Source organism: Clytia hemisphaerica, unplaced genomic scaffold, assembly GCF_902728285.1.
Source record: "Clytia hemisphaerica strain Z4C2 unplaced genomic scaffold, Clytia hemisphaerica genome assembly, whole genome shotgun sequence".
Taxonomy (NCBI): Eukaryota; Metazoa; Cnidaria; class Hydrozoa; order Leptothecata; family Clytiidae; genus Clytia; species Clytia hemisphaerica.
The window spans coordinates 262,218-283,324 of record NW_027104380.1 but is presented as its reverse complement, the minus strand read 5'-3'; the positions used below and the strand labels follow the sequence as shown (position 1 = coordinate 283,324).

The following is a 21,107-nucleotide window of genomic DNA, read 5'->3' as shown; positions in this document are numbered from 1 at the left end:
TAAATTTATCTCTCAAGAGCAATGTATCAAAATATGTGAGGCCCCCCAGCGGCACCCCTAATCACGCCATCACGCAAAAAAAATTTCCCTATCACGCATTACGAAAATCGCTAAAATTTGTCATCACGCAAAAAATAGCGAAAAATAGCCCAAATCACGCATCACGCCTCAAATTTTTGCCCTATCACGCATCACGCCAAAATCTTGATCAAGCCAAAAAAAAATCTCTAATCACGCCATCACGCAAGAAAAACGTCCCAATCACGCCATCATGCAAACCGCTGGGGGGGGGGGCTCATATGTGGACTCTTAATTTATGCACTTAATCTTAAAAATGTAGAAAAGAAAAGCGAGAATTTCAAAATGCTCACCTAGCACAAAATTAAACACTCTGTACCTTTCAAATATTTTTTGTCTTCGTACATTATTGCTTTTTGTAATCTGAGATTATCAGTTTTTAAGTTGATGGTGACACTATTCCTTTTTATATATCAAAATGACGTCGTTAAAAAGTTCTAAGAAGTTATTTTCCTGTAAAAATACAAAAGAGAAGGTATGTTGAAAGTTTTTGATAATTTTTTTGATATAGTTAACGTTTTAGCTTTCGAAAAGTTTTGAAGCAAGTATGTGAACTGACAGTACATAAAAGACAATCTTTATTATAAGTTTGAAGGCTTAGAATTCTTTAACTTTTACAGTTTCTTTTGGTGTTGGAGGCTAATGGAAAGCATGGTATCGAGAAAGCCGTGTTAGTCTGGGGTACAGGCTAAGAGATTCCAACCTATTAATTTCTTTCACATCTCTAAAGAATGATTGCGAACATTACGTCGACTTACATCAATTTACAAAGCTTTGCCTTGTCTTAAAGTTCCCTTTTCATTACAAAAATCATTGCAAATCTCTTGCTTGATTGCGTGATAGAGATTATGTTTCACTTGACCGAGACATGAAAAAGGGGAAAATTAATGAAAATGGAAAATCGGAAAAAAATCTTAATTAGTTTCTACCTACTAATTCGTAATAAGGCCTACGCGGATATAATATCCCAATTCTCTAAGTGCTTTGGTTTTCATTGGGCTTTTCCAGAAAAAAAACGTATACATGTTTTTTTTTTTATAAGCATAACGCTTATAAGCATATGAAGGCTCAGATTTGCAGAATTCCTAAGCATAACATGAGCATATATGTCAGCCTAACATATTTTTCAAGTGGTCATTTTTTTCTTTTTTTGTTTCATTTTTATCTGGTTTGGTAGAGGTCAAGTAAAAAATAAGACATTCCACGGCTAGCTACATTCCACTGCTCCCAAAATCTGAACAAATTTTTTACAAAATTTCTGAAATTTCATTAAAAAACTTGGCTCGGGGTGAATCATAAGCATAATTCTTAAGCATGTAATAAGCATAAACTATGCCTGGATGCTTTGAGAACTTAAGCATACACGAGCCTGACCAAGGGGCATACACTTGCTTATAAAAAAAAAAACATGTACCTCCTGTTGAGGAGGTCCATTTCCGTTCCAAGGGGGTAAGGTTTGATATGTGGCGGAACTCCATAGGGAGTTACAAAAATCTGTCAAAAATAACTGGAATTCCATAGGGGTAGCTTTTCAAATCCTACTAAAATTCAGAATTCCAGAGGGGTTTAAACCTGAAATTGCCTGGAATTCCAGGGGATTACAGCATTTCCAGCCACAGAGGGATGGACCATTGAGTTTCAAGCCCGAAGGGCTAGAGGTCAATCTCTAACCTTTCTCAGGCAAGAAAAATTGAAGCCTTAAAATATGCGCCGTATTTTTGATGACGGATTGAATCTAGCAATTCCTTTGTTTTCGAGTGATATATTTTTCGAAATTAAGCGGTAAATTTTAGTTTCAATCTGTCATTTGTGTAAAAACCTGGCGGGTCGCTCAAGGCCGCGCAACTTTGGTAGGATTTGTTGGCTTCAAATCCTACCAAGGAGATTGACCTCTAGCCTTCGGCTTGAAACTCAATGGGATGGACCTCCTCAACAGGGGGTATACGGTTTTTTCTGGAAAAGCCCATTACTTTTGGATAATCATTTTCAGCTTTGAATTTTAAAATACTTGTAAGAATGCACGCGTTTGTACGCATAACGCTTTATAAGCATATTCAGATTCAACTTTTCAAAAAAAACTACGTATAGGTTTGAAGATAATGTATCGAGCTTTATAAAAATGCTTATAAAAAAATGATGAAATTTCAGAACCTCCTTAGGTCTTACAATATTAAAGTTAGAGGAACTGATTATGTTTCTTGATAAACAGCATTACGTGGGCCGAAAACAAATCTTTACTACTTAAAACTTGGGGCAGGACTTAATGAGTATCCTCTCTATCTTACTTTGACTCTCTAGAGTTATCGTTTTGAAATGGAAATCTAAAGATCATTGAAGATAAGAACTTACGGAATTCATCCTCTTCCTTGATTTAAGTACAAAATGTTAGTTTTTTAAGAGACTTACAGGTAAGCCTCGAATGTACTAAGCGATCTAGGCTGGTCATGAATGTATAGAATTCTAGTCTAGCACAAAGTAATAGAGGGGACGAATAGACCTTTTCATAAATTACGTCACGAACAACACTTGCCTCGTATTGATTCAAGTAATTACCATGGTGATTATGTCCCTTGAGACATTAAATGATTCTTTTATGAATAGAAAGTAGTTTTAATAAAATCCTCTGGGAGTTAATCACCATGGCAATAATTTCAAAACGAGGCAAGTGATGTTCGTGACGTTATTTATGAAAAGGTCTATTGTAGTTGTTTTATTTATTACCTGATATCTCGTTATGATTATTGTACAAGTTTTTTTTATAAAAGCACCCAAACTTTTTGGAGCCTTCTGATGATGACTTTATTTTCACCATTGTGTGAGTATTTTTTTAAAGAAATTGGGTGTTTTAGAGTCTACAAAGCCTTAACATGCTCTTAACTTGTTCTTAACACTGTTGATGACCAGAACATAAAGCTAAGCTTTTTTGTCATAATAGCCACTAAGGGGTCTAGCTTTCCAGGGTTTCCTATTTTCTTGACTACTGCTTGCCCTTTTTAGAATTACAGTATATGGCCCCCAAAACGGAAACGGCCCCCAAAACGTAGGGATTAAAATGAGGATTCTGACCTGTAGATTTGTCAGAATTAGACGATTTTTATTTATTTTGAAAGAATGATGGTCATACTTACAAAAGAGCATGTTTTTGATGGTTTGAGACTGATTCAAAATAACATATTTGCGTCTGAAGGAAATATTTCAACACCAAAATTAGATAAAAATTGCATATGAATCACTCTAGCTCCTTGGATATTGAAAATAAGTTATGAAAATGGGGTATAGGAAACTTTCTAAACCTAATGTCCTTCAGAAAATGCAGATACATCTGTGACTTAAGAGGATGGATAAAAGATATAGCATCTTAAAGGTCAACCAGTATTTTGGGGACCTAGAATCAGCATTGATAAAACCGAAAATTCTAAATATGAGAAACAGCAAAAAATCTTGGAATTCCATTCCTATCAGCTTGAGTTAATAGTTTATCACAAAAAATTAACATTATATATAAAAATTTTCGCTGAATCAGCAAAAAAGGCAAATTCTGTATTATTTTTGCAAAATATAGGAGAAAAATACCTTTAAAGCTTAATATTTTCAGTTTCAGTTAAGCTGTTTTTCTAAAATTTTCATGATAGCATATTCCATACATGAATGGAACTATTTTCAAAAGAGATTGGTTTTCAGAAACTTGATTAAGACGTTGTTAAATCAAAATTGTCATTTTGAAAATTTCTAAATTTTCAGTTTGGACTTTGCAATATCGAAAAAGAAATATTTTATAAAAATCATAAATTTTGGATCCATCGGGTCGTAAATTTAAGGGAAAACACAAATATGTTCATAGTTTATATTACCACTGGGCTTAATAATTTGATTTCAACAATCTCACGAAACTTTAGTCTTCTCACAACCTCTTTTTCATAGAAATAGTCGTAAACTATTATTACACATGGGTGATGGGAAATTCGTTGAGTTTAAAACCCAACCTTTCTCAAGCAAGAGAAAGTGAAGCCTTAATTAAGATTTGCGCCGCATTTAAATTAACTGATCAAATCTAGTGTTTTTTTTGTTTTTACGTGGTATATCTTTCGAAATCTGGCGATAGGTTTTTATGTGAAAACCACGGGGGTCATGCGTTTTGGATGGGAAATAATTAAGTGACTTCATTTCCCATCCAGGAGTTTTCGGGTCTAGCCCCTTTCAATGGGGAAACTACTACAGTACTCTAGAAAAAAACAGTCCTTTAGAATCGTGAAGTGTATCTGAATTTAAAGATATCAAAATTTGGATTGCAAAGCTTCTTTGCTATTCAGGAATCCAAATTGAGGTTTTATGTTTATAATTTTATGGATATATGTCAATATAAAAAGAGTTTTGGCATCAATTTAGAATATTGAAAAAACGAGTTGAAGTGCTTCTTGTCCGTCATTATGAGTACCTCTCTATTCTTGAATTTGTACTTTCTGTTTCTTTCGAACAAAATATCGATCTATCATGAAAATACGTGGAACCAACATGTATAAGGGGTCTAGAATAAATTAAAATATAGCTGCTTCCATGATAAAACTTTCATCTAGTACATAACATAGAACGTCTATAAAAGATAAGTGTTGAAAAGGCGTTGTCAGCCAGCTAAGTTCTAACACTGACCTTCATAAACCCGGTCAAATAATATCTTTGATTGAAGTTTTTTGAAACAGTACTCAATATGGGGTTGAAATATTTTCAAAATATAATAATTTCAAATCATTGAATTATAGATTGACCCACATCGAGTAGTGCTACCATGAGGGGGCCCCCCAGCGGTTTGCGTGAATGCGTGAATGGGCATTTTCGGTTGCGTGAATGCGTGAAAATTGAAAAAGAAATGCGTGAATGCGTGAATTGAAAAAACTTGCGTGAACGTGAAAATCCACTTTTTGATTGCGTGAATGCGTGAATCTGGGCTATTTTGTGCGTGAATACGTGAATTTTCCCTTTTTTCCACCAATTATCGGTAGTTTTCCCGATTTTCCAATGTTTCCCCGATTTTCCCCAAAAATTTCCCGATTTTCTGAAAAATCGGATTATTGCGTGAAACTCGAGGAAAATTTGCGTGAATGCGTGAATTTCGAAAAAAAATTGCGTGATTGCGTGAATTGAGGGTCCGCTGGGGGGGGGCCTCATGAGGGTACCACATATTTTCTAAAAACTCTGTTCAAAGATGGCGGATGCAGGCTTGATCCAGGGTTTGTAAAGGTCAATGAGCTCTGACTGTCAATTTTTCTCTTTATCTATTTAGAAATAAAATATATAGACAATGAAACCATTTGAAAACTAAAAGATTCCTGAAGATTTTCATCACACAATAAAATGCTGAAAAATCAAACTGCCATGGATCCTACACTTGTCACAGCGTCAATGTATACTTTCGGTGGTATCGCAAACCTCATCGTCGTTTTAAACATTCTCAAAAGATGGAGTGATCGATCGGTTAGCTTCTCTATATCATTTAGTATTGGAGTGGTTTGTTTATTAACTTCATGTGGTAAAGCTATATTCGATATATATCAAGACAAATTTACACCTTACCAAGCTAAAGTCTTTCTATTCTGGTACGTTGGCCAAATACATTTAATCACAAATGCAGTTCTGATATTTACTATACAACGTGCCTTGACAGTCGTGGTACGACCACATTGGGTTCGAGTCACGGTAACACGGAGGGCATCAGATAAATGTGTGACAATGCAATGGTTTTTGATGATGGTAATGTATTCTCCCGTATTGATGGTGCAGTTCTTGATGAAAAAGACAGATCTGGAAGAGCTATTACTCGTTCTCAAAGACGTTGTGACACTAATAGTCATTATCGAAGCTTTCGTTATCCTGATGTTAACTCTACTAATAATCATTTGTTTAATAGTGAAAGGTAGACCTTTAGAACCAAATGAGATTCTGTGGGCAGAAGAGGTTTGCTTACAAAGATATTGGATGTTTTTGGTCTTTTTCTATTTCATGATTTTACCAGATTTCGTGTTTTACTTTATCACGTGGTATCGGTCACCAACTTTAGATATGTTGAAATCAGTTTCTTGTTTTGGTATGGCTATGGATTTCATTGTTTTCTTTATGGTGTTGAATTGAATATCTACACCCCCTCCCTCTAGACGATCATTAGGTGAAATTCTACCGGTCGAGGGTGTCTTTGTATTTGTCATTGATCTAGGGTCATAAAGCACTACAACACTGTCCATGAAAAATGGAACGGATTTCAGGCTATTGAAAGGTATCGAATTCCTTAAGTAATTAAAGGAGTAGTTAGCCATGAATCTAATCTAAGATTCATTTTATCGACTCAACGCCCCCTCCCCCACTCCGGATCTAAAAACCCTCCATTCCTCCATTTTATGAATTTTGAAATACTTTCAAAACCCCTTATTTTGCTTTATGGCCAAGAAATCAAGTAAAGTGTGATACATCAAAGATGAAATTGCAGAACCCTCTCTCCAGTTCCAGCTCCCTTTCCTAGCAAATTTTAAAAAAAGTTAAAGTACACCTCGTCCTATCCGTTCATAAGATAGTAAGCCGCCCATAAACCCGCCCGTCCGTACACAACCGCCCATGCCACTCTTAGTCTTGAAATATAAACCCTTCCCTGATCTTCGCCAGATAAGCCCTTTGAAGAATGCTTAGTAAAGAAAACTCTAGTGGAAAAAATATGACACATCTGCAAACAATTTTGTTCTGCAACAGAATATTTATAAATGAATAATCTAATTGGGCACTAAATTTCAATGAAAATTTTTATATATAAAGTTTACAATTTAGCGGAAAATTTAATCTTTACGTTTATATAGGATATTTATAAATTGTGGATACTACGTATTGTATTATTTTGTTCATACTTTCATGTGTACATAAAATGTTTGATTTTTTTTAAGTTTTATACCCCTTGATTATAATTTCAGAAATCGATTGAAATAGAAGAGTAAAATTTTTACTTTCACTCTCCTGGGCCCTTTTTAAGGTTAATACAGGCTTAAAATTCAAAAAACATTAGAATTATTTTTCTAGAAATTTTCGTGTTTTTCATGCCCTTAGTGCCATTCATAATTTCAAATAATTCAATTTTTTGATCTCATTTTAGGCTCGTAAATTTCTTGATTTTATTTTAGTTTTTGGCCAAAATTTAGCATCAATTTCTTATTCAGAAAGCATATATTTACTGGGTGGTCCAAAAAAAGTTTCTATTTGTGTTGTGGACTTCAAATTAATTTTACATGGTGAATTTTTAACATTTTATCTGTGTCACTCCTTAAAATTTCTGAACTTATGGAAACTTTTTCGGACCACCCGGTAGTAGAACATAAAGAATACACGCATTTCCTATTAGCAGATTCATATAAAAAAGTCACGAAAAAACGTCGAGTAAAGCTCTGACTGGCTTAGAAATGCTTACATAAACATATTTTTATCAACATGACCAAAGTATGAGGTAATCTTTGCATGTTTCAGCCAATCAAAGCTTTACTTGACGTTTTGTCATGCGACTTTTATATGAATCTGCTAATAGGAAATTTGTGTATTCATTCTCTCATAATTTTGACATTAAATTCACGACTAGAATCGATCAAAGTCTTTATCTATCCAAGAAAACTTTTCTTCCGATTCTTCTACGACCGTGCCTCGATTTGTCATCATGAAACTTCTCCACCAATATAAATCGCTTGTTCTGTACATTTTTATCACGTGACCAATAATCATCCAATAAGGATCGTTTATTAGCTTCATTTCTTTCATGTGACAATTTTTGATCCAATAGCAATCGTCTATTTGCCATTATTTTCTCACGTGTTACACCACCAAACAATGAATCACAATAGTCTTTGTTGTGTTTACAGAATGCCAAAATTTTCGTCACCTAATAATAAAAAAAAAGGATAAAATGAAATTTGCAACTGGACCACGACTTTTACAGAATATACGTTATACACGTTTTTGTTATAAGAACATCCAAAATGTTCTTAACTTTTTGAGTTTGAAGACGAAGCTTAAAAGTGTTCTTAACTTGTTCTTATTTTTATCGTTTTGTGAGTATTTTTGAATTCTAGGGATAATGCTTGAAAGTTGATTTTCCATATCTTGAAAATTGAGTTAAAAGCTCTCGTCCCAGTAAAGTTTTTGAGATCTCAAATAAATTCAAATCCGGTGAAACTATTTTCATTGCCACCCTGGTGGATTTCAAACTTCACGAAGTCACTGAGACAGGGGTGTGAAAACGTTGAAATACTTACTGCACTCTTATTGTTCGGTAAGATGATAATGGAGTTACTCGCTATCCCCGAATTGCGTCCAATCAAATACGAAAAGCAAATCAGAAATTGAAACCAAAACATGATCAGTGAGTTTACGCTGGACTTTTTCATTGTGTTAGTTACCCAAAATATTCTTTCCAAAATTGACTTTTCCAAAAAAGGTTGAAAAAGTTTTGTCTAAAGATTGAATCCAACCTCAACTTTGAACCTTCTTCGGAAATAAGTTTGGATGTTTTTGATTTTGCTTTTATATAGGTACACGCTTTTTTTATAAGAATATCTTCTAAAGAATACAGTCATTTTGTATTTGGTTAACAGAAAAAACTGCTTCCTTTGCCCGGGGGGGTACTAGGTTTGCGAGGTGACGGGTATGTCCGAGCCGAAAATCGAAAATCGACCCTTTGAGAGACAAAATTTTGGTGATTTTGGGACCCTTTGAGAGACTTTTTCCTAAATTTTGGTCCATTTTTTCCAAATTTTGGTTTGATTTTCACCAAATTTTGTGAAATCTCTTTGAGAGAGAAATTTTTGATTTTTGTGATTTTGGGACCCTTTCAGAGACTAACATTTGAATTTGTACCCCTTTGAGAGACTTTTGAGGAATGAGAAAAGGTACGGTATGGCTCGCACATACCCGGCACCCATTTTGCCTAAGTACCCCCCCCCCCTTTCCTTTGTTAAAGATAAATTGAAGCTTTGAGGAAGAAATGTAATTTTAAACCAAATGTTCACTCAAAAGTCCAAAACTCTCAAATTGATCATTTCTCATGTTTGTAAAAAAGTCAGGTCTAAAAAAGTAAGAACATGTTAAGAATATTTCAATTTCAATTTTGGCACTTTCTTAAGAATACTTGACCCTCATCCAAAGTACACTATTCTTATAAAAAGCGTGCAGACAAGGGTACTAATTATGACTCATCCGATATTTGATTCAGTTCATTTATTTTAGTTTGAACCACAAGTTACACTTTGCAACCTTTATCTATTGTAAAGATTAAACATTTCAGGATTTAGTTCTTGGTTTTCAAAAGGGCTTAACAATGTTCAAAGTATTTGATCGAAAAAACGTATGCCGTCTGGTGCAAGACAACGCGGTAATTTTTTTGAGGAACCTGTCAGCTTTTCAAAGAAGATTTCAATATTTTGTTACAGAATTGATGAGAGAAAGGAAAACTTTCTTTCATTCATTCATTGAAATTCACAAATTGTAAAAATTTCATTTTGTGAATCAACAAACTACAAACCCCTTTCTCACAGGCCCACTGAGACCTCTTCCCACGGGAAAAATTGGCCAAAATATCATCCCCGGTGGAAAATTAAACTATAATTTTTGTCTCCAACGAAAATAATCAGATAAGTAAATCCTCAATGCAAAATATTGTGCGATTTTTCCCATATGCCCACTGAATTTTCTAGCTCGAAAACAATGAAAATTCAAATCTCCAGCCATAAAAAAACATGGGAATATTAATCCCCATCGAGGCTGAAAAAGGGAATATCGATCCTCATCGAATTTTGTCCGTTATTTTTATCTCAACCAGCTGACAAAAGGGATGTGGTAGATGGCGGCTGTTTTACAAAATATCTTTAAATTTTACAAAAGTCAGAAAATAATTTCAAAGAAATCCTTTTGAGCATTCTAGGGGGCTACTAATTTTGTGAAATATTTTCAAATTTTAGGAGGTTAAGACTGTTTCACAAAAAAATAACATTCACACTTAAATTCTAAAGGCGTTTTAAAGTCTGTCTCAATATAATCTGTAATGGAGACAAAAAAGCTGTAACTTTTGATTTAAATTAGTAAGCCGTTTTGTGCTTGTTGAAAAGATAAAAAGGAGAGTGGAATATTATCGAAAAGCAAAAATTGGAAAAAAAAAATCTGAAAATGAAGATTGAAATTAAAGAAAGTAAATCAACTTCTTCGATCTTACAACATCATTAATGTGAAGAATTATTCAAAAAATTTATTCCATCGAAAAATGTAGTCCAAAGTTTATCACTGGTTGACTTCAAAAACTACAAAAGGGGCTCTTTTTCAAGTCAACCAAGGCAAGGTTTAGGCTGTATTTTTTGACCGAATAAATATTTTTAGAATATTATTCGCATTTATGACGTTCTAAGATTAAAGAGTGTGTTGTGTCAGAACAAAAATGAAGATCAACAATTTGATTTTCTTCTTTATTTTTCATCTTCCATTTTTCACTTTTTTCGAATCTTTTTCTTCAACGAGCACAAAACCGTTATCTAATTTGACTTTTATCAAATGTTACGGCCTTTTTTGTCTTCGCTGCAGATTATATCAAGACTGACTTTAATAAATGTACAACTGTTTGACTTCAAATTTGAAAAATATTAAATAACGAGTGGCAAAACCCAACAGCCAACAAACCCACTTACAACTTACAATCAATCAACTGTTGGATGTTAGGTAGTTTATTATTTAATTCATCATGTAAGAGTTTTCATTTCATAAATTGACCAAACTTTCTTCCGTAGAATCACCGTTCATTTTATAAAGATTTGTCTGAGGCGAGAGTGTCCCCAAATAATTCGAGGCTCCCGTTTTCCTAACCATTGCATAACTCTGCGACGTTTTCCGACAATATTTCAAATAAGTCTTGATAACTTTCCTAAAATCTTTATTTTGTAAGCTGTATAAACATGGGTTAACGAGACAAGGTACAAACCGAATAACGGTACAAATAACAATGGCGTTCATTGACGGTGCAATAAGAGGAGGCTCAAATGCACCGAATTGAAACATCAACATGATAATCAGATAGGGGTACGCAAAAACCATGAACTTTAAATACATAAACATGTACAGTACAAACGCTTTACAACCTCCCGTTCGTTTATTAGGATCCGGGCTACTTTTATTGTCTAGCCTGCGTACCATTAACACCATAATGATAGACTGGATAAGTAGAATTATAGACGGAAGGCCGATGAATAAAACAGCTATGGTGATTGCAGCGTAGATCTTGATTGATTTCCGATATGGATTTAAAGGTCCACTTTTGAGACTCCACAGGAACTTAAGGGCAGCGAAGATACCGCAAAGTAACCAAGTGATTGCTAAGATTTTTAACATCTTTCGTTTGGTGACTATAGAGTTATATGTTAAAGCATGAATGATGTATATCAGTCGATCGGTTGATAATAACACCAAATGAAGGATTGAAGATAACATTAATAAAAGATAAATTGTATTACTTATTGTTGGAAATTCGGCTTTCAAAAACTTTTGTTGATTATTCGAACAGTCATTATTATGGAGATAAAAATTCGGGTAGAGTTTGGAAACAAGGAATAAACCATTAAGGAGATCATTAACCGCTAAACTTGCTAAGATATAATTTCCTGGCAGCAAGCGTAGAATTTTGTTTCGAAAGAATAGGTAAACGACAAAACCATTCAATGTTATGATCAAAATTGCAAGAGTTAGACTGGTGAATGAATATGGCGGGAACAGAGGCCAGATGCATGGATAAGGAGGCGGTTCGTAGAATAAAGATGGTGTCGTTAGGTTTGATGTGATTGGTCGAACCGTAGTATTGTTGATAAAACTAGTCATGTCGATATTTGTTGTTGAGTTCTTTATCTGAAAAAGAAAACAAAAACCATAAAAATGTGACTCGAACCAAGAGTTTGAGTTTAATGTCTTTAATTCTGAAATCTACCAGCGTTTAGAAAGTACTGAGAGAGAAAAAAATTTCTTGCACTTTTGAACCCTTATTGCGGACAACTATTCAAGAAATTCAGCTATACTTTTACAATACGGGTACTGAAATTAGATATGGGGCCGTCCACATAGTACGTACGCACTAAAATGTCGAAAATCGAGTACCCCCTCCCCCTGTACGCAAGCGTACGTACATGGCTATACCTTCTGGTAAGTACGTACTTTTTCATTCAACCCACCCCTCCCCCCCCTGGTTGAAGAAAATTTCGAATTCAAATCGTTTGGTTCGGACCTTTATTTCATACATGAAACTCAATGTTTATTAAGAAACTTTTTCTTTTCCTTGATGTGGACGCGTTTAAAATAAGAACATTTAAAAAAATTTTTAGGCTTAAAACCCAAAAAGTTAAGAACATCAGAAGGCTTCAAAATCTTTGGATGTTCTTATAAAAAAGCGTGTACAGTGGACTTAAATCAGTTGAATCGTAAAAAAACTAAAGTCTGTTCACGATAAGTGTGCACTCTTTTTTCTTTTACCTATAACTTTTGAAGGAATTCTTCAATCTTTATAAATTTGGTATTGTTGGAGAGATATTTGTGAGTGGAACAATTTGAAATAAAAAAGTCTTTAAAAAAATTCTAAAAACGAAGATGAAAATGAAGAAGAAAAAAATGAAGATCTTGTAGAGAAGTGCTATAACTTTCATTTTCACTGGAGAAAGATTCTTTGATCTTAGGAGATCATCACTGTGAAGAAATTTCACTAAAATATTTATTCAATATAAAGTTATGATACAAAGTTAATAAGTGATTGACCCCAAAAAACAGCAGAAAACAGCGTTTTTAGACGTCAATCAGCTTATAACTTTGCTTGATATCTTTTGACTGAATGATTATTTTTGAGAAATCTTTTCACAGTGATGATGTTCGATAATCAAGGATTCACTTCAACGAAAATGATAGTTATAGCACCTTTCTACAAGATCTTCATTTTTTTCTTCTTCATTTTCATCTTCATTTTTGGAATTTGTTTAAAGATTTTTTTATTTCAAATGGATCCACTCACTAATATCTTTCCAATGATACCAAATTTATAAAGATTGAAGAATTCCTTCAAAAGTTATAGGTAAATGAAAAAAGAGTGCACACTTATTGTGAATTAGCCTCCGTCTCGGAAGAAGACTGGGCCCGAATTTGCGGACGTTTTCACAGTTTCACTTTCGTTTTCGTGTAAGATAAATTCAATATATTTTCTCAGAAATTTCATTTTATATTATAATTTTCATATTTCGTAGGTTTGGTAGCTTTGTTTACATTTTTAGGTTAGCATATTTGTTTTGATTTTGACATGATGACATCATCACTTTTTGGTGCACATTTGGTGACTTTTCACACCAGACCACAGTCATGCCTCACTTTTTTGACCACCCACTTTTTGAGCATAGTCAGTTGACATCTGACATTGGTCAAGTCAGGATGTCACTACTCAAACATTAAATTTGATTTACATGTCAAAGAATTCTTTTGAATGTTCACTCAGCTATCAGTATAGCCATATTTGATTCACTCACTCTCAGCAAGATTCCATATGGCAGCTGGTAAGCTTTCTTGTTTGCTTTGCTTTTGTTCTCATCCCTTTTGTTTTCATCCAGGTGTGTCTTTGCCTCAAGTCACTTTAGGTTTAGCTCAGCACATGGTCCTGGCGGCCATCTTGGATTTTTTCATTTTTTAGTTTTTAGTTACTCAAACTTTTTCAATTTCAATTATTCAATCAAGCCTTATTTTTCCAATTACTTTTTGCTTAATCAATCAATATGAGCTCAACACTTAGTCAATTTTTCATACTTAGTCATTTTCACGCATTGTCATATTTTCAGTTTATTTATTAGTCATTCAATTTTGTATTTCAGTTTGAACGCTACGCTCAAGAATCAGTAAAAGTTACAAATCGTTGCTTTGTCAACTCACATATTATCTTGCCAAACTTCAATTCGACCACTGCCGGCTATGCGACAGCGTTTTCAAGCAGAAAGCAGAGGAAATCTGTGAAATTATGGCAGGGAATGCTAACCTATTTTTCCAGTGTTTCTCAAGATTAGAGCAAAATTATTGTTCTAGAAAGTTCATAAAGGCCTAATAGTTTCAGATTAGTATGATTTCATCAGAAAAAACATTTACACCAAAGCTCCTTATTGATATGTGAAGGCTACCAAAAATAGCAATGTCCTCCATCAGAACAACTTTAACATAAGGGACAAGGACAGTCAAGAAGTCTACTTCTTTGTTGAAAATTTGCACAAAATACTTAGAGAAAATGGTACTATGGAAGCCCATTCTATACTCCTAAATGATAGTTGAAAGATCAGCAGTTGAGAGGGTTGATTAAAATAGAACTCAAAGCACACAATCAGACAATAAAGTATACATATATATTTGTCCAGAAAGAACTGGTATGTTGTTTGCTTTGTTTTGATGTTTAAAAATATGTACTTATCAGTCCTAAAAAAATACAAATTTGAATATAATGAGGGCAGCGAGTTAATGTTACTATATTTACAAGAAAGGATTACTGAAAAAATACTACTGTATGTACTACTGATGAACTAAACTCAAAAACTAAAACTTTACCATAAATTTACATTACGAGAATTTAAAAATCTATCTTTAATACATAATAGCAACAAAGAAAAAAACATGGCTCAAAGTTTTAAACTTAGAGCTAGTCAGAGCTTCAATTCACAGATTCAGTAGGTATAAAGCCTTCAAAATTTGAAAACAGACACTGCATTGGTGTTACTACAAGACATACTAAGATCCACGGTTTTTTCGATTCATGAAAAAAATAAAGTATTTATCAAAAAAGGTTCTCTTTTTTTTTGGTAATCAATTCCAACAAACAACAATCAATATAACAGTTTTTTGAAAACTATCCCACAGTGTAAACATTATCAACCAACTAAACCCACACCGCCAAAATTGTAAAAATAAGTCAATATAATTTCTATCAACAATTTCTCGTAAAATGTTTTTTTCCAACATTCTGATACCAATCATGGCTGGAGGCATCATGTGTAGAGTGACTGTGTGGCATTTCATTGCTTTTAATGATCACAATACCAAACATCAACCAAACAAAACTGACGCCAAGCCAAATCTGGCGATTAAAAATTTCCATGAAAATTATAATATTGAAACTTATCTCGTAAAATGCTTTTTTCAACATTCTGGAGGTGTTCAAAGATAGAGCTATCATATGTAGAGCCAAGCAATACATGAAATGTCATTTGCTATCCCATTTGCCTGTTTGCCATGAGATATATGAGTCAACAAATCAAACAAAAACCAACAAATCATGTCTCTTCACTTTCATGTCACATCGTGTTTATATGGGGTATCAGAAAGCCAATCCACAAGAAGAGCCATCTTCCTTTATTATGGAGTGTTCCAAAACTATTGGTAGGTTGTTTGGAAGTAAAGAAACCTACACAGTTTACTTTATTTTGAAGATTTAACTTGAAAACAAACTGCATCTTTCCAGTAGAAACTCATGTTTCAACCTGCTACATAACATTGGTCAGTCGGGTCGGTTACTAATATGTAATAGTTTTATAATAGCTGAGCTTGAGAATCCGTAGGCAGAACTTGTAACATGTATTATGTGTATAATTATGTCAGTCGACTTGAATCATGATACATTACTCCCATTTCACTGGATGCATTTTCGCTGTGAAATTATCCGCAAAATCTTCTGACCGCGTTCTGAGACGGAGGCTAATAGACTTTAGATATATGCGTGTATATATATATGTGGGTATATGTATATAAAAGGGCCAAAAACGTTGAAAAACGCTGAGTCAGCAAAATTTCAAACTCAAATATCTCATGATCTAGCCTAGGAAACCCTATAAATGACCCCTCTAATCGATAGTACACTTCGAGACGCATCTGTTAAAATTGGTATCTTTCGCTGGAAATTCTCTCAAAAATGCTGACGTCAGCATAAAATATTGCATTTTTGAATACGTATCAGCCAATTCCGGGGTACTAAGTCCGCCAAATGAGACAAATGACCCCATTCTGGAGATCTACTCTTCAAGCTCTATCTGATGGCACAATCAGTTTTAGCTAAATAAGAACTTCAAAAATCGACTTTCTAAGGACCCCCAGGCTAAAATGACCCTACCCCCTTCAAGCCCCCATAAAAAATTTTTCCCGGCTTTGCCAGCTTGGCAAAAACTGGTTTTGGGGTCCCAAGGGACTATATGATGGGAAAATAAAATAAAAACCCATATTTACTAATTGTAAGGGTGATCCTGGATCGCCGCCGGACTATTAAGCTTTACATGGTCTCCATCTTCGATTTTTTGAATAGTAATATGATTGAGACATGTGCGATTAAATTCTTGCAGTTTGTCTACACAGGTTGAAATTCAAGGGAAGATAAACTGTTCACCGTAAGCAAAGATATGAGTAGAAATCATACAAACAACACTCTCTCGTACAACGTGACGTCAAACTATCAACTGGAATGACTGCCGTTTCTCATTCCTTTGAGAAATTAGTTTGTTTTTGCTCGCTTTTTGATCACGTGATTAAATCTTAAACCAATACCAAGAGGAGTACTTGGTAACGTGATTAAAAACCGAGCAAATCGATTTTTATCTTTTGATAAAACTAACAAAAAGATAAAACAATAAGCTTCCAGACCAGAGTTTTTTATACGAACTATGGTTTCATGCCCAGCTATCCACAATTGAAAATGTAGAATTATTTTTTATTATTTTCAATGTCTTTGATTTCGAAATTTGAGTTTCAAAATTGAAATCTATCCCTTACTTCACATAATAAAAATGGGACTTTGCATTTCAAACACGATAAGATGGCATTTAGGTGTGGTGGTAGGGGAAAAGGAGAAAAATGAAAATTAAATTATAAAAATTGATCAAAGTAGGAAAAAAAGAAACATCTTCTAGTGCGTAGGTTGTTACTAATCCATAAAGAATAGAACATCTTTTTATAAGAACCAGTAAATTCCTACCCACCCTCTGTTGCAAGTTTGTATATTTTTAACTGAATTTTATTCTAAGGTTTTGGTTAATTTTCATGGCCTAAGTTGGTCTTTAAAAAGATAGTGTGCAACACAGGAGGCTAATTAATCTACGGAGAGAAAGGAGGTTTATTATATTGAAAATTTATCTAATAAAAACATAAAAGGATACTACTTTGATGCTATCTTTCTCCATTGGATTTCGAATTTTAGGCGGAATACACCATCCGCAAAAACGGGTGCGTTGACGATGTTTTTTAATGTTCATATTCCTCCGCCAAAGTCCCTCTGAATAGTGTAAGATAAACAAAATTTCAAAATGTCATTGTAATCTTGCAAGGTGAAAAACTTTTCTAAGAAAATTTCACTAAGGGAGTCACTTTTCTATCAGTATACCTTATATACTCACTAAGCGTCACTATTTCTGCACAAAATTTTAGTCACAGTAACAAGAAGTCGGAATTTTGAAACGTATTGATTAGACAAACATCTGCTATCCCTAGCACATATCTCCCTAGAGATTGGAAATGTTTTCTTCGTTTTTCATACTAACTTTCAATTTTCGTGAAAGCGTTATAAAAATTTCAATTGATCAACTTTAAATTATCTTTCAAACGGGTTATTACTTTTTATCATTTCTCAATAAATGTACAGACTGCCAAAAGTTTTGGTATATCTTAGGTACCCAATGTCGGAAGTAGAGAATTTCACTTTTAGGCAACTCTTGAAAAATAATTTGACCCACTCAAGTCAACTCATAAATAAAGAATCAAACCAGGACAAGTTTTTTCTTCAAGAAACAAAATTAAAAAACCTCCAGCAAAGGGTTGGTGAACCAAAAGGAACTCAAAGGGAAAAATAAAAGCATAAAAAAATACCATTTTTTATCACAATATGGTCGAAAATCTTGAAATATATCTCCATCTTGATATCAAATATTTTCTTTGCTTTGATATTTTTTTCTTATCTTTTTTGAAGAGTACGTACGCGAATTCAAAACCGCTGTTATAGTTTTTCCCTCCTATGAAATCTCAAAAGCAAGAGGTTCGCCTCGACTAAAACTAAGAAAATGCACCATGGTGATCAAAACATTTTGCTGAATTCATCGTCAATCAAATTTTCAAAAGATTCAACAAACTGGTTACACGCTTTTTTTATAAGAATGGTGTAAATCCATTTCATCATGGATATTCTTAACTTTTTTGGGAAAATCATCTTAAAATATCTTACACCATTGTTAGGTTAGGATCCTAATTCAGACTAGATTTAACATTTAGTACATAAGTCTCAAGCATAAAATGGTATTTTTGTGAAAGAAGTGAGCCTTACTTGGCGTCTTGGGGGTAATTCACAATTTATAATCGAAAATGCTCTAAAATGGCATTCTTAGCTTGAGTAGCAAAATTCCATGATGGCGATATTCTTAGCATTATTCTTAATTTTTTGGCCATTTTCATCATGGACATTCTTGTAAAGCGTATTCTTATAAAAAGACGTGTATGGCATAGTTTCCAGGCTACTTTTTGAATAGCTTTCTGCGCGCGGGATGCATGTTAACATAAAATCAGGCTTGGTACAATTTTGGACATAATTGGTTGTCCACCCCTCCCTCCAATATTTCCTCACTCCCTCAGTGTTGCTGAGGGAGCTTTTTGACACTGGGTCCGAATAGCTCCGAATATCCCAATAGCATAGGTTGAGTTCACACACTTCTATCGACTGTTCTCTAAATTTGAGAACAAAGAAAAAACCATATCATTAGTTTCTGGAGACGACTAAACGACGGATAAATGTTGGTTCTCTTACGTTTTTGAGTAAAGAGATTCACAAATTTTAGAACACTGAAGGTTAGGCTGCTGTGGCATTCACAGATTCGTGCTGCTTATAGATATCTGGGGTTTTGTAGAAGTCTGCGATTCAGACTAACTAAAGGTTCTTTTTTCCCGAAACAAAATGAACCGTCATTTTAACTTATAAGCTCCTTTCTTTATAAGAATAATACGACTAAACAAAAAGAACCTGTCGTGTAAATTAGAGAAAATACCGTAATTTGCACTTGTCCTTCGGACTTGTGCAAATTACTATTTTCTCCTTTGTTACTCGTGATTAATCGTTAATTGCACTCCAAACCATACGATTACTAGTACTAATCAAAACAACCCAACTAAGCAATCAAAATCAATCTTCCACACACTACACCTGTTTCTTTATTGATTTCATGAAATTGTTTTGAGCAACTAGACTATACCTACGCACATAGCACTTTCTTTCCAAAAGGCCGAGCTTGCATAATCACTAGTACTACAGAAAAGGAACAAAAAGCAAAAACACAAAAAGCCTGTAGCGTCCAAATGATAAAAGTCGATATCCCTTCAAGAAGGGAATGAAAGAAATATAAAGAAATTCACTCTTTTTAGAAAATAAGTCAAGAAAATAAAAGAAAATTAGCCATGTTCCCTCTATTATTTGTAAGGCTCTGTTTTTCTACACACGATCACCCCTCCTTTTGGCCTTAATTTTGTTGACTTTGATAATTATGTTGAACAATAGAGACATGAATTTTTGTGGGCCTTTGAAAAGGGAAAAAAATTCCTTGTTTGAGGAATGAAAAATATCATGTTTTAGCTGTAGTACTTTTAAGTACTGTAGTACTTTTACTCCGTTTAACCGGCAACTATAGCATTAAAATGATAAAGGTTATGGGTTCAGCCCTCCCCTCTCCGACTGGGCCATCCGAAGGATTTAAAAATTGTTTTTATGCCTCACTATTCTTTGTTCTACTTCAGCAATGTAAAAAGCACGTTCACAACCCTTTTTGAAGTTTCTGGACTACTAGTATAGGGCTATTCCTTAGGACCCGTTATGCTACGGGCAAAACTGTGAGAAAAAATTTCCTAAAAAATGTACAATTTTCAAAAGTTGAATTCTTCAACAAAAATAATTGAAATTCTGAGCAAAATAAGAATATCACAACATTCCTAACTCGAGCATAAAGGGAATACGATTCAAAATCCTCCTAAGGAGTCAGACAGAATGACAATCATTGTATAAGATTTTAGCTAAACTGGAGAAATAGCAGAATAACAGCTACTTTAATCGTAGAAATTTTAGCGAGACTAATTTTAGCGTTTTAGCGAGTTTTCCCTATTTTCGCTAAAATTAATCTCGCTAAAACACGCCGAATCGACAGATCGCTAAAATTTATCTGCGCTAAATTTTTCAAAAACGCAACTCGCTAAAATAAATCCAGTTTTTTTCTTCTTTTTTTTTACGATTTTTGCGAAAACTAATAAAGATATTTATTTTTGTCGGTCCCTAGAATTTTGTAAGAAAATGTAGGCTTAAAAACACACGCTTATCTCGAACCTCCGTTATATCTCGAACTTTCACCAAAATACATCTCAAAAAGTTATTTGGAAATGGCGATTCGCTAAAATTAATCCACGCGAAATTTTCTCAGACAAGTATTCGCTAAAATTTATCCACGCGAAATTTTTTGAAATCGTGATTCGCTAAAATAAATCCAAAAAAAATCAAGATTTTCCTGACTCGCTAATATACGCTAAAATTACTCTTGTTCGAAATCCCAAAAAGGAACCTTTTTGGAGGAAAACGAAATTAATAAAAAGAAACAAAGAAAAAAATCACAAACCTTTTGCTTCTGCCAGTGATATTCACTTTATGAACAAAGTACCCAAACACCAGGCTTCTTTTAATTTTGAATAATTATTATGCTCCTGGAAAAAAGGGAAAATCAAATAAATACATATCCATGAAAAACGAATGGCGATATTTCTTCAAGGAAAAGTTACTCAAGATTAATGACAAACCTTTATTGATCCAGTTGCGCTGAGTAAACCTTGAACTAGATTCAAAAGTTGATATCTAGTCAGTTATGCAAGCTGTGATGTTTTGGCTTCAAACCATGGAACTTAAAAAGCAAAAAGGAGTTACAACTAAGATTTAGGATAAACTAATAAAATATTTCATTAAAGAAGAAAAA

General features: G+C 33.8%; 1 protein-coding gene across 1 annotated transcript; it reads right to left on the bottom strand.

The window, feature by feature from the left end:
- Positions 1-10,636: 10,636 nt before the first annotated feature.
- LOC136819143 (adrenocorticotropic hormone receptor-like) lies at positions 10,637-20,822 on the bottom strand. Its single transcript, XM_067075348.1, has 2 exons — positions 20,757-20,822; positions 10,637-11,976 (listed from the first exon to the last, which is right to left on the bottom strand). Exon 2 carries the CDS (start codon positions 11,947-11,949, stop codon positions 10,840-10,842), a length of 1,110 nt encoding a protein of 369 aa, XP_066931449.1. The 5' UTR covers positions 11,950-11,976; positions 20,757-20,822; the 3' UTR covers positions 10,637-10,839.
- Between the last annotated feature and the right edge of the window lie 285 nt (positions 20,823-21,107).